At 36.8% G+C, this 15,500-nt stretch overlaps 1 protein-coding gene across 1 annotated transcript in view; it reads left to right on the forward strand.

Annotated features, from left to right (window-relative positions):
* LOC107678970 (calcium-dependent secretion activator 2-like) overlaps positions 1 to 15,500 on the forward strand; it is an 86,726-nt gene that overhangs the window by 28,300 nt on the left and 42,926 nt on the right. Inside the window, exons 7-10 of the mRNA XM_016474369.1 lie at positions 2,833 to 2,899; positions 3,620 to 3,728; positions 5,158 to 5,364; positions 8,162 to 8,298. Coding sequence (XP_016329855.1) covers positions 2,833 to 2,899; positions 3,620 to 3,728; positions 5,158 to 5,364; positions 8,162 to 8,298 — 520 coding nt within the window. The remainder of the gene's footprint in view (positions 1 to 2,832; positions 2,900 to 3,619; positions 3,729 to 5,157; positions 5,365 to 8,161; positions 8,299 to 15,500) is intronic.

Below are 15,500 nucleotides of genomic sequence, written 5' to 3' on the forward strand. Positions count from 1 at the left end.
GACAAGGTGTTATTTTGACGTGCAATTTCAGTTTTGTGTAATGTGATCATCTTGGATTATTATGTGTAAAATTGCAAAAATATCATTCATTCATGCATGACGGCGATTTAAACCTAATTCACTTCAATAAAGATAACTATACATGCTATTCTTGTCATGAGCATCAAGGTGTGGGGGCGCTGCGGTGCAAATTCCACTCATGTTTAGTACATGTTAACTCAAAGATTCGTAGAAAAAATATAAACGGAGGAATTATGGTATTCTTCTGTAGCCTGACGACGAGTAACTTTAACCGTTGTTCATGTGATCTCAAAGACAGCCTGATGCTTTGTTTCTAGACTATTTGTGGGTGGCTGTTTGTTGTTTCACCTATCAATTCGTGTCGATAAAGTATAATAGGGTAAATCCTGTATAGTGTTTTATCCTATATAGTGCTTGCATAAAGCAAGTAGTGCATACACTTGTAGCTGTTATGTATCTTTGTAAGTCATTGTAAGCCCTCTTTTGAGGCACGCCCACATTTGGCCACATTTGTGTGAGGAACAGGCTAAATTCATGATGCTTTTTGGTCTCATTTGAGATTTGTAAGACCAATATCGTACCATTTCAGTCTTAGGTTTTGTCCAATTACTCATATACCCACACACAAACACCTGATGACTGTCCCAGTGCATGGGAAGAGAGAGAGAGAGAGAGATCGACAGGGAGATTTTCAGGTTGAGTGCACCCCATTAAAAGAAGCCATCTGTTTATCAGCAGAGCGACTGAAGAATTGGGAGCCATTCAGTTTTGTGGAGTGACCCCAGCGTGGCCCTGAGAGAGAGCCAGTCTGATCAGTCTGTCTCGGTCTCACTTATGCTCACTGCCTCTTTCTTTCTCTCCCATGCTCCTTTTTATACTTTTTTTGTATGCCTTTAAAACCATCTTTGCCCTCTTTCGTTTGAGGTGCAGGGCACACATTAAAAACCTTTTTACATGTTTGCATTTTTCTCTCATAAAATCTCTTTTAACCTTACCCTTCGGTTACAGCCACACATTGCATTTATGAAATTTATGTTATTGCATGTGATATTTTATACTACCTATGCTAAAAGCGGTGAAGACCGAAAGATATAGCATTGTAATGGGAGTTTAATATGCTGTTTTAGTATTATTTCTATACCTTTTTTGAATTTTCTTGTATTTTTATAATTTTTTGTCATTTATTTATTCATTCATTCATTCATTGTTTGTTTGTTTGTTTGTAGTTTTCTCGTCAGTTGTAGTTTTAGTAATTTTAGTACAAAAAAAACTAAACTTACATTTATTTTGTGTAGTTGCCAAGGCACCATTTCTATTTTTCCTACAGGTTTTCCAAATTATTATTTTTTTGACTAATATTTCTATTTTTTTATAGTTTCAGTTAAGTGCAATGAGCAAAGGAACAATGCACTGATAGCTACAAGAGTGTATTTCTATGCAAATCATTCATGATTCAGTTTTTAGATTTATTTTTATGTCCGTTTTAGTTTTAGTAATTGTAGTTCTTCTAAAGTATACATTTAGTTAGTTGCCAAATGCAGCATTTCTAATCGAAAATTTATATTTTATTTAATTTCAGTTTTATTTAAATTACTGAAAAACTTTTTTTAAATAGATTTAGTTTTAGATAACATTAACAACACTGGTTTTAGAGCAAAGAAACAATGTCCTGATAATTACAAGAACGCAAATCATTCTTTAAATAATTTTTTAACATATATTAAGGCACTAAACTGAATGCCAATTTATTTAATAATGCCATTAGTTTAAAACCACAGAGAAATCAGTTCTGCTTGTTTTTCACAAATGAGGCCCAATTTAAAAAAAAACATTCAAAAACCATTCAACCACATGGGGGCACTGCAACCGTTGTAATAACCACTTACATCTAACATGTAATGCCACTTTTTCCGCATAGTGATCTCTTAATATGTTTAATTTGACTTTTTACAGTCATGTTGACATAAATTGTGAGGTTAACATTTGTATCGTGTTTAAAAGCTCAGTGCAGTATCATAACTTGCATTGTGCAATTTATCCGAGTGATAAACCTATTGACTTTTCTCGGATGAGAAAAACAGGTTATATGTAAATTAAGTCTTTTTGCAAACAGGTTGAGTGCTTTCTACTGAGTAGGTTAGAAAAAATTATAAATCATATCAGCTTAAGAGGATGAATCTGACTCCATATTTCAGTTTTATTTAGCCAGAAGATTGTTATTATTATTATTAGTTGGCTGGAAAGTGCCTGCGGCGCGCGCGTTCACCTGGCAGTCGTCTCGCCCGCCGTTATCCGGCCATTGTTGCCGTCTAAATGGGATCATGTGTATCAGAAAGGTGTCAGAGAGTGAGCTGAAAATCACTTTCAAAAGTGGATGATTACCTCTGCCACATGTTAACCCAGATTGGCCCGCTTCCATGCACTCATTGCTCCCTCAACCTTGACTGGAGCTTTTCCCCCACAGGCGCTGTGTGTCCATTTATGAAGAATTGATTTCACCTCACCCATATTTCTGCACATCCTTCCTTTTTGTTATAGTCCTAAGAATGTGCGCTTAATCAATAGCCGATGTTTTTTCCTCTCTGTCATTGAGTGAACACGACAGAATTCAGGCGTTTGGGGAATTAATGAATGACTGCAACTAAACTCTGTAAACTTTCTATAGGCTATGGGTTTTGCACCTTGGCTTAATGAATATGTTATATTTTAACATGATGATTTTTTTTTATCATGTTCGTAAATGGGGGACGTTTCTGCTGTCGATTTGATTAATCCATGACACTCATCATAATGTTTTTTTTTTCTCTGTAGGTATCTTTACGCTTTAGGCCAGAGAGTCTGGAAGCGATGGAAGAGGAGATATTTTGTGCTTGTTCAGGTGGGCAGATTTCCTAATTACAGCTTTATGTATACATTTAATTCATTTGCTGAAAAGAAAAGGTTTTCAAATGATTTTGTCAAAATAACTATAAGTGGGTTTTTTTTCAGCAAATTAATTTTTGAATGTCTCATGTATTTTGTGTTTACAAATGTGGTTTTTGTTGTTTTTCTGAAGGAAAACTGTAGTTTTTTTTAGTGTAAGAGTGCTGCACCATCATTGATTTAATAAAATAAATGAATAAATTACTATCGTACATAACTACCAGCCTCCTGAGATAACAGCATCATTTTTGTGTAAAATATTTTATCAGGAAAAAACCTGTTTTAAGGTAGGTATGGTTTGATTTGTGATCGTGTTGAATGAATCAGCAGGTTATGTTGTTTAATTTGATGTGTCGCACACACACACACACACACACACACACAAATAATAGCAAGAAATATAGCTGACCAGTCAGAGAACGTTGTGACATCATAATTATTTTTAATTGGTACATTTGAGTAAAATACCACAAAATACACAATGCACAAAATATAAAAATTCCATGTTTTCATTTGGTGTTATCTTCATTTGTGACATAAATGACACAGTTTAGATATAAATTCTAAATTTTTTAAGCTCTGTGTAGCGTACAAATATAATAATATTTTATTACAGTTTAGGACGAAAAAAAAGGAGATTGTGTTAAGATGATTTCCTCTCTGTTCTGTTATTCAGGTGAGTCAGTACACATTTGCCATGTGCAGTTACCAGGAGAAGAAGTCCGAGCCGCATGAGCTGATGCAGTTGGACGGGTATACGGTAGATTACTCCGATCCGCAGCCAGGTACACTCACACTTCAACACTAATGCCTTATTTATTAATGCTCATGTGGGAGTTTAGAATTTAGTTCAAAATTGGATGAATAATCATGGTTAAATTAATTTCAGTGACCTCTGTCTTAAAATTAAATTTCACATTTGCTGCATTTGAAAGAGATGCACATTATGAACTTAAATGAAGCGGGTACGACTTATTGTAGAAAACCAAAATATGTTTAATTACAGAGAATTAAATTAGGTGGAAATAACATGTAAATATTTAGAATATTCTGTATTAATAATAATAATGCAATAGTGTAGTGTAAAATAAATTTTTAATGTTATTTTTATATATATATTTATATACACAAATACATATTAAATGTATTATGAATATCTGTATTATGTTGAAAGTTATATGTTTGTTTATAATCTTTTAATAATATATTTTATTAAAATATAAATATCTATAAAATGTTTTTGTGTGTGGGTCAAAGACGAAAAAGGGTTTAAGCATAAAAACAATATGTGTAATACTGCTTTAAATTGTTGTTGTTAAAAAGTTTTCTGTTTAATTTAATTGCAATTTTGTTTTTGTTTTTCAGAGCAAAAAATAAATATCCTACATTTTTCTCTGATTTACAGAAGACACCCACTAAAATGTCATTCAGTGTAACAATCTTGTCAGGCATATTTACAACAAAAATCAAGTACAAGTCAGAATACGCATGTTGTTTGAATTTTTACATAAATATTGTTACATTCAGTTACACTGAATGACAATGGAACATTATTTCAACCAAATTTTGACATTTTATTCTCCAAAAACTTACTTGAAACCTTAAAGTAGACACTTTACCTACATTTAATGTGCTTTCTATGGACATAAAATCACTTTTGTAAATTTCTTTTGATGCGGACATCTTAATGTCTTTGACCCGTGTGTGTGTGTGTGTGTGTGTGTGTGTGTGTGTGTGTGTGTGTGTGTGTTGTTTTTTTATGTTTATCAAAGTTCAAAGCAACTTTACTTTGAGATTATTTTGGTAACACTTTAGTATAGGGACCAATTCTCACTATTAACTAGTTGCATATTAGCATTCCTATTATTAACAGATTGGCTGTTTATTAGCATTTATAAAGCACACATTCTTCATGAGCATATTCTACATCCCTAATCCTACCCAATCCCTAAACTTACCAACTACCTTACTAACTATTAATAAGCAATAATTAGGAGTGTATTAAGGAAAAAAGTCATAGTTAATAGTTAGTCAAGAATTAACCCATAAAATAAAGTGTGACCATTCTTTTTTAGCATCAGCTGCATGAAACACATTATGATTGATGTGTAGATGCCTAAATAGAGCAACAAAACCACACATGAGTGTATTTCTTAGTGAAGTGTTCTTGAGAGAATTGACATGTATTAATTTGCTAAAAACCAATCTCTGCAGGTCTTCAGGGAGGCAGAGCCTTCTTCAGTGCTGTCCGAGAAGGCGATCTGGTGGTGTTCGCCAGCAATGACGATCAGGATCGCGCTCTTTGGGTCCAGGCCATGTACCGTGCCACAGGCCAATCCTATAAACCAGTAGCGCCCACCCAGAACCAGCAGAACTGCAGAGGAGGGAACGCCCAAAAAGATGCCCCTGTGTCCTTACTCAGTATGTTATATGTCATACTAATATGATCCTAATAAGTGTCTTTTGTATTGTGATTTTCTTGATTTCAGACCTTTTTTTTTAAATAAGGTGGGCTCTTTTTCTGCCACCTTCAGCTGTCCTCTCCTGAATGAACTTTGAAATTGGAGGTTGTGGTAGCCAGCCATCGATCCATTGGGCCGCAGCACAGACACAGTCTAAACAAATGTCAGTGGGGGGCTTGAATAACCCAAACACTGCTGCTGAGTGAAAGGAGGAGCACTTACACAACTGAAATGCTACAGTTTGCTCACTTTCAACAAACGGAGAGTGAGCCGAATGAGGTTCATGTCATTATCGCCTCTGAAGAAGCGTTCTGTGAGCTCCAGGGCATTCATTTAACGTAAAAGCTAAGGAACATGGCTTAAAACTAGCATTTCGGTTTATAAATCTGCTCATATAGAGTATATGTATAAAATCACTATAAAGCTTCCTTTTTGAGTGCTGATGGTGATTGTGAACATGAAAACAGGCTTTTATGGCACTCGACTTCACAAGCGCCGCCATTTGACTTTCATAAAATGTTTTTCAAGGTCTCTTCCCTCTTGTCTTACTGGACCTCATACACATCTTTTCATGCCTCCGAGGTTCAATGCAAAAGCCACCTCGAATGATAGCGAATTGTTTGACAAAGAACATGGAAAAGTTCCTCAGATCGTCAAAACATATCATCGCAGCCACTGATAACCGTAGTATTCGGCCAATTAAAAGGTCATGCATTCTTTCAGAAATACTTTTCATCACTAAATGAATCCAACAAATTCACCTAAAATCCAGTCCCATTTGACGCCTGTTAACAAAATCCACCACATTTCGGCGAGTCGATGAAGTTATTAACTCGTCCTGACATTGGATTTCCTATCATGGATTGATTCGCAGAGATCTGTCTCGCCGCCTTACGCTCAACACTACCCGGAGTCCTCTCATAGCCAGATCGGTGTTTCATATCTGAAGGAACACCGATGTCTTGTCCTGCCTCATTAGTCTTTCCGACTCCAGCTGGATTCACTTGAAGCGACCCGCCGAGCCATACCTGCGATATCGCCCCCGCTGCCGTGTGGATACCTGTCATAAAGCTCCCGTCTGCCTTGTGGAGAGATGTCAGATGGATGTGACTGCTGGCGTGACCGCCTGGACCGGGCCCCTTCAGCTGGGATTAAAGACGACGCACCCCCTCCGCACTGACTCCATCCACTTGTCCATGGATAATAGCGGTAACTTGAAGTTGACACGGATCAATGTGCTGCTCCTGTCAAACCCCATCCGTCAGACTCTCAACGTGGATCAATACCACGCTCCTCTTTTGTCTCTTTTTTTTCTCGATGTAACGAACGTAAAATGACCTACATCGAATTAAAAGAACAGACAATGGGCTGACACTTTTCGATTGGGAGATGGTACTTCTGAGCACCCAACAAGTGATGTTTTGGGGGGAGCCAACAAATGCCCACACTGCTTCCAGGCAAGAACGGGGCATTTCACCATCAATACCAAGTCGTTGGCATGCCAGAAATGGCAGCGTTAATAAAAGCAATCACTAATGCTCGTCTCAAGAAGGTGCCGCTGGCCATGGAGGCGTCAGGAGATGCGTCTCAAAAGCCTTGGTCTTTTGTGGTGCTTGAGAAGCGAAGGCCCTCGCTCCGCATATGTGGGCTCTCAACACGCCGCCAGCGAGTGTTAGGCTTTTCACGGACCTCCCATTAGCCCATTTTGAGGACGTTCATGAAAGGACTGGAAATGAACTTGGACACACTTTTAGTGCTTTCTCCTGCTTTTTCTGCCTCGCTTCTTTCTCTCGGCTCCTTCTTTCTCTGACTTGCCCTGACCCCTCGGCCCCTTCGCAAGGTTTTTTTTTTTCCCGCTCCCGCATTCAATTTCCCCCCGTTCCTCTGTGCCCAAGCCGTGTCAGGAAGTCTGAATGCATACGTCGGTGAACGTGCGCCTGCGTTCGTCCTAATTACAGCGCTCTCACAAAAGTGCGCTCCTTTTACTCAAGGTCGAGAGACTCAATCAGAACGAGTGACATCACTTTTATACAACTCACCTGTCTTCACCAGTCACCGAAAAAATTGCTTTAAGTGCTTCGAAGTCACACGTTATTGTTTATATTCTGTTTCCACACAGCTGCGTTTTAAGCGTTTAATGCGCTAAAGATCAGAACATTCAGCCCGTCGCGGCTTAGTGAAGGCCACAGGGTGGTTTTTTTAGCCAGACCTGGCCTTTATTTTAAAAGGCTGAATGCTGGTTTGAATGCGAGAGGTGTTCGATTGATAAATTAGAGCACTTTGGTGCTGATATTTACTTCAGTTTACAGCCACGCTTCGCTAACGGTTCAGAGCGCCTGCCAGCTGAAATGTGGAAAACTGAGTTTCACAGTGTAGCTTTGGCCAAAAGAGGTGAAATGCAAACACTCAGGCTGTGTACGGAGATGGAGAGTGTGTAACCAAACACAGATTTCAGGCTTTTACACAGCGCTTCAAGGTGTGAACCACACTTGTGTTCCACTACGGTGGCTTCATTTGAATAGTAGTACATATAAAATTGTTTGCGATATTTGTTTGGCCTTTTATATAATGCTATTTTGCTATTTAGTAATTAAATGTTTGTTTCCTTTGCCCTAATGGACGTCTTTATGTATTTTTACAGCACAAACAGGCATTAACTGGCCATCTCTTGTGGTGGGGATGGGATTTTCAGCACAGAACGGTGCCGTATGCCAGCGCGTGCCAGATTTCTGACTGTGTGTGTGTTTCTGTCGCAGGTTTGGAGAAGACTCAGAGACAGGGAGTGGAGGAGCTCATCTCTTCCATGCCCTGCAACTTCGACCACGCCAGCCTGTTCTTCATCCTGCAGAAACACACACTCATACACCGCATGAACGACTCCTTTTCCTGCCTGGTGAGAGCACAAAAGTGTGTTGCGATGGAGATGATGTGGTGTTATATGAATAATTACACTTATTATATAAAATGTGTTTTTGTTCAGGTAGTTAGTGATTCTTCTGAACAATTCTGGTTCCTTTATGGTCCCAACTTTTTTGTACTTTCAAGAAAGAAATATTTGTTAAAGACAGTCAAGATAGAATTTAGGTAATAAGTAGTGCTGTCAAACGATAAATCGCGATTAATCACATTCAAAATAAACGTTTTTGTTTACATATTGTATGTGTGTGTACTGTGTATATTTATTATGTATGTATAAATGTACACACATACAGTATATATTTTGAAAATATTTACATGTATATATTAATATTCATTTAATTTATATTATATATATAAATATATATAAATTTAAACAACATATTTTTCTTAAATGTATACATGCATGTGTATGTATTTATATATACATAATAAATATACACAGTACATACATATTATGTAAACAAAAACTTTTATTTTGGATGCGATTAATCGCGATTAATTGTATGACAGCACTAGTAATAAGTAAGTGTAACATAAATGTACAAATGTATGCGTTTGACTTGTAAAGAATAGTTTGTTTGGGAATCGTTTGAACTGCATTGGTTGTGCTATATGGTTTTGACTCACACTAATAAGAAATGACTCATAAGTATCATTCATTTATGAATCTGTTGAACTAAATTGTCGTGCTAAATGGTTTTTTATACCGTTGAAAAAAACGGCTAACCAGAATCATTCCTTCAGGAATAGTTTGGAATACACTGGTTGCACTACGTTTTTAATAACTAAAAAGAACTGATTCATGAGAATTATTTGTTCAGGAATTGGTTGAACTACATTGGTTGCGTGCGCTATATGGTTTTGACTCACTAATAAGAAGTGACTCATAAGAATCATTTATTTGGGAATCAGTTGGACTACACTAGTCATGCTGAATGTTTTTTATTCACTAAAAAGGTGGCTCATAAGCATCATCCGTTCAGGACTACATTAATCATAAGGAAGTTATTCACTTGTTCGGGAATCATTTGAACTACATTGGTTGTGCTATATGGGTTTGATTCACTAATAAGAACTGCCTAATAAAAATCAACCATCATCATATGCTGGCTGCCCTACAGTTTTGATTTACTGAAAATAACTGATTTGTAGGAATCATTTGCTCAGCAGTTGATTTGGCTACACTGAATACGCTGTATATTTTTTGATTCATTAAAAAGAACTGACTCAAGAATCATTTGGGAATCACTGTTTTTTCGTAATCATTTGTTTGGGAACTGGTTGGGCTACATTCTTTGCACTATATGGTTATAAATTACTGAAAATAATTTATTCAGTTGTTCAATTGAATTGTTTTGGTGACACTGGATGCACTGTATGTTTTCTGTATGAAAACACAGTATGATTCACTAAAAAGATCCAGATCAAAAGAGTCATTTGTTCAGGAGGTGGACTACACAGGTTGTGCTGTATGTTTTTGATTAACTAAAAAGAACCAGATCATTCGTTCTGGAATCGGTTGGACTACACTGGTCATGTGAATGGTTTTGATTCATTATAATGAACCAGCATAGAAGAATCATTCTTTCAGGAATGGTTTAGACTGCACAGGTTGTGCTGCATGGTTTTGAGTTACTTCATTCAAATTATTCTTTGTTAGAATCATTTGTTTGGGAATCATTAGGCTCTGTATGTTTTACATTCATTCCCAAAATTAGCATAAAAAGTCTGTTGATCACATTCAGGTCTTGTCATAAGTGAGTGTGTGGTGTGTTGGGGAAAATATTAGATATGGGAGGGGTTTCTATGACTGGAGGGGAGGGTTGTAGCCCTCCGGCTGAGTCAGGGCTCACGGTTAAGATGGGGATAAACACTTCCAATCAATACAACCCAAATAGGAAAACCATCCGCTTGCATCCCGTCTTCTCCATTTACTGCCTTGAATAAAAGATCCCTGCTGGGGACTGAGTATGTATGTTTATGTCTATGTGCGTGTGATGAAATTGGAACAGTTGTGAGGCACATATATGCGTGAATTGTCCCCAATAGACTACAAGTTGGGTGGAGGTACAAAACACAGTTAATGGTGCAAATTCAATGCTATAGTTTTTGTATATATAACTCCGTACACAATATATAGTAATATGTAGTTGTCATTTTTCCCCATTTGCTGTTAACACCCTCATTGTGGCTCCGTACCTGCTCTGAGTGAGCACCTTCTGTTATCCATTCAGCTTCTGAATAACTCTGTCTGCGTTTGGCTCTTTGTGAAGGCTCTACAGCCTTTGTTCAAACTTCTGTGTTCGGCAAAAAGAGAGCCACAAAAGCCACCTGAATGTGCTGCTTTTCCCATGCCTTCTGGGATGTGACATCTGTGGGGGAGTGGGCCTGTTTTCAGGCAAATGAACAGAGGGGGAACGGGATTTTTCAGTAAACCACATGCATACTATGGTTGCCTACAAAATGTATCTTGTAGATTATGGGTTAAAATGCAATAGAAATCTTCAGACTATCCAAAAAAAAAATTCTCAAGCATCAGTCACTCTTCTTAACTTGCTAGTTTCAAACGTGTTTCTTGTAACTTTATATGACGTTACATGCTTGTTTAAAAATTTGTTACATGAAATTCCATCTGACCACCCCCCCCCCCCCTAAATCATAACTAAATCAATTATATATTTAAATATTTAATGTACAATTTGTATAACATAGCAAATGCAATTTCTGGACAAAGCCTTCAAGTCTCAGATTTTCAAGCTCATTCCAAAACTCCCAATCAATACATGTAGCCTCAAGAAAAATCAATAAGTGGTGCTGTTGTAAAGCATAACTTTTTTTTTTTTTTGCGTCAGCTGTCGTTTGATACAGGGATTAGGCTCAGTGAGCTGTTGGTGATTCAAAGACCAATATTTGGATTTTTTTCTCTTGACTACAGGGAATGTGTACACTGGATTCATTGGACTGCATGTGCATCTTCAGAAGCGACTCAAAAAAAAATTGTATTTTTGCAATCAAAAAGTTCAGACTGTGAATGTGTCTTCAAATTAGGGACAGTGATGACCAGTCATGCTCCAACCTTAATGTAATTACTCGCATCCCCTTCACCCTCCATCCCATAATCACACATTCTCCCCGTGACACACTCCTCCACATTCACCCTTATAAACAACCATAATGGCCTCTAGATGAGACATAAAAAGCTTTCTATTACCATCAGTTACTGCTGGAAATAAAGTGATTCAGGACTTGACCACACAAGAGACACGTATGAAACTAAAATAATTTGAAAAATTTAAATACACAGACACATACATAGTCATACACACTTTGTGTGTATTTTATTTTTTCACGTTATTTTAGTTTCATACGTGTCTTATGTGTGTGTGTGTGTGTGTGTGTGTGTGTGTGTGCCTGAGTGTGTATTTTTTATATATGTTTACTTACTTACTCTGACAACAGTAAATACCTCAAGTATATATAGTCATATAATAGATATTAATATATAGTCCTATTTCCTTCATTTTTTTTATACCATGCAGAACCTAAGTTTGTTTCTCTCAGTAAACTTTTCTTGTATAATATGTATTAAGCCAAAAAACTAAATTGGTTTTGTCGTCCACAAGCAAGGTTTTGTCGTCAGTCTCTCCTTCTGTGTGTGTGTGAGATTTTTTTCCCCCGACAAGGAGAGCCAGACTGGGCCGTGTTCGTTAGGATGATGCTGCTGCCGTCTCAGTCGGTCGTTAGCGGTTAATTGAGCGGTAGGAGCCAAGACACGAGCAGGCCATCTGTTTGCCAGAGTGGAACATCTTGTGGCACTCGGCTCGGCGCTGGGCCACCGTGCCTCAGCCCTGAATGGTGCAATATTAATAGGTCTGACCAAGACGGGAAGAGACGGACTGTGACAAAGAAGAAAGTCGCAGGGAAAAAGTGGAAAGATGGGCAGTAGCTCAGGCCTCTTTTTTTTTTTCTTTTTTTTTTTTGCTGGACCAGTTGGGGAAGTAGTTCAGATTTGCACTTGCCCTGACAATATTTCCACTGGCTCCAAAAAATTATACTTTTTTTATTTAGCATTTTTAAATTTTTAGAACCCATTCATGTCACAAAGAAATATTAAAATATTAATAATAAATAGTAATATAATAAATATTAATAACTAAAAGAAGAGTACAGCAACATATTAGCTTTTTAAGCAATAATATCTGGGAATTATACATTTATGTCCCTCCATGACACGAAAAAAAAAATCATAGTTTTATTTGTTTGTAATTAACTTAATTATTTTTTGCCTGTCACAAGTTATTGAAGCCCGGTGGACATCAGATGCAAGTGCCCAAATTTAACCAAATTTGTTTTTAGTGTTCATAAAAGTTGGGGGGGGGGGGGTTCAATTCAATTGTAATTATTTTTCCCCCTCATTTTCATTTAAGATGCTTAATATTACACTGTAAAATACTTTTTTTTTTAAAGATAATTGGAGTATAGAACCATTTCAAATATTTCATATTTTCTGAAATATATTCGATTTTTTTTTAAATATATTTTTAGAAAAATATTTGAAGAGTTTATTTGCAAAAACAGATAACTCCATTTTTTTAAAAATTTCAGAAATCCTGTTTTTTATTATGTTGTCATGTTTTTATTGTGTTAGTTAGCTGTATTTTTTAGTTATTTTTTTACCTAATCAAAATAACCCGACTGTGTCACTTACAACAGCGAGATGAAAAAACGTGATTTTTGAAAATTGTTATCTGTTTTTGCAAATGAACTCTTCATTTGGAGAAAATACTATTTCAGTTTTTCTACTTTAAAATTTCACATTTAGTCCAATGTGTTACTTGCCTTTTTTTATTATATGTGAATTTTTTTTAGCAATTTCTGAGTGAAAATAGTTTCTACACCCAACTTTTTTCAGCATAGAAATACTCCACATTTGTGTCGCCACATGGAGTTCTGGAGAGGAAAAAACTTTCGACATCTTTGTTAAACTTCCGATGATAAATGTTCCACAGAGGTAGAACTTGTAAGAAAACTCAACAGCTATTTTCTTCAGTCAATGGTTTGTATGTCTAAAAGGTTACCAGCCAACTGGTAAGTAACTCCTTTTATTTACTCCCCCAAGCCAATGTTTACTTTTATTTTGACCCCCTCCGTGTGAGTGTGAGAAACTTGCTTTGAGATCGCAAGGTTGGATGCTCTTTGTGTAACATATCATACTCATATTCATATAGTATCACTAAATATTGAAGAGCTTGAAAGGCATCTGACTGTAATATAAGCACTTAACCTGCATTTAGAGTAATGTAGATAGCAATAGAACAGGTTTGCGTAGGTCAGACAGACCTTTCGATGAAGGAAGAGCCGTGGATGAGGCGACAAGAGAGACTGAGCTATCTCAAAATACACGGCGTATCAGCTTTGTTCGTTGGACTTTAATGAAGCTTTCCGTCTTTGCTCCTGCACGAAGGTCATGGGGTCTCGGTATCTCGGCTGCTGCTCAGTGCCATGAGCGCCAGTCCCTCGTGACTATCGGTCTCCTGTGAACGTCTGAGACACATCACAGTTCTCCTGATTCGCGGCCCTCCGCACCATTGTGGGCGAGCGGCCCCCTCAAAGTGTTAATTTGCTAACGTTCCTTCAGAGAAGGCGTCTTAATTAAGTTTGTAAGATTCATGCCTAATTTAGTTATTATGTGAGGGATGAATGAGCTAATGAATGCAACAGGAGCCTTGCGGCGATCTCCACCCGCCCGTATTATGTGTGACTTTTCTGCCTATGAATTAATTGTTTGCACTTAACCTTGCACTCGTTTGTTTAAATGTTGGAAATAGACGGGGTGTTTTTAACAATATTTTTTGGAAGAGCTCGTCTCGCACGCTGCGGTTTTGTTTTTTTGTGTGTCTTGGCGTGAAATGAGAGGCGTGCTGAAATTAAACACTTCGTGTTCAATTAGCGTAGCAGTGTTGTTGAGGAGAAACTACAGTAGGTATGCACGGCGGATGTCGTGACTTCTTAGAGGTCCTGCAGGGGTCGCACAGAGGCAGCGGCGTTTTAAAAACTTTTTCTTCACTGTTTGCTGTGTTGCTTGTTGCTTTTGGCCTTCGGATACAGAATGTGTATGTTTTATGCCTTTATTAAGTGACATGTATTCAAGGTCCAAAATAAGCACCAAAATAAGCACCGAATAGACCTTCTAGAGTTTATTGCAAGAATGATAGTCTGACGCTGTTGTAAGTGACGAGCAAATCAAATCAAAGACATACTGTACAAACGTTTATAAATTTTTTACTTGAGTAAACATTATACAGTTGGATATCTCGCAGATATTATTTGCCTTTATGTAGGACCAATAGATTTAAAAATGATTTTATACCAGCTGCCATTGGCTTTTTAAATTACAAATAATTTTATGTATATTATTAATGGAAGTCATTGTTTTTGTCTGTGTTGTGGTTTACTGTTGGCTGTAAAACAAATTGCCCTTCGGGGATAATAAAGTTGACCTTGACCTTGACCTTGATCTACGAATCTCTGCTCTGAGAGAATGAACAGATTTGAGCTAGTATTTTTGGGGATAAAAGTAACTAAAAAGTAACTCTATATATACTCAGTTACTTGTTTAGTACTGTAAGGATTTTTAATATATTTATAATTGCTTACTTATGTACAATTACTTGTAATAACTTAAAAATTTGTTGAGATAACTTAAATATCCAACTCAAATAAAGTTAACTAAACTTATGATTTCAAGCATGAACACTTAATTTGTTGCAACAACAAATTATTACTTATTATAATGTTGAATTTTAAGTTGTGATAACTAATTGTAGCAAACATTTTTTACATTGTAGTAGCCTGTCTGTCTGTCTGTCTAATTGAGCGCGCGCTCGCGCACACACACACACACACACACACGTGTATGTATATATATATATATATATATATATATTTCCCACAACGAATAGCCAATTAAAAAAAAAAAAATGCTGTATTTCACGATTGCATGCAACGGTCAGTAAAATATTCAGACACCAACATTTCTCACATTATCACAGTTTATTATATGATATGACAAGAACTCAGAGTTAAACTGTCAGAAAAAATTCAGATTGATAATGTTAGATAACTTTGATAGAAAGGTATGTAGCCTAATGGATTACAATCAACCAAAAAATTAGA

This window comes from Sinocyclocheilus anshuiensis, unplaced genomic scaffold, assembly GCF_001515605.1.
Source record: "Sinocyclocheilus anshuiensis isolate Anshui unplaced genomic scaffold, SAMN03320099.WGS_v1.1 scaffold2044, whole genome shotgun sequence".
Lineage (NCBI taxonomy): Eukaryota > Metazoa > Chordata > Actinopteri > Cypriniformes > Cyprinidae > Sinocyclocheilus > Sinocyclocheilus anshuiensis.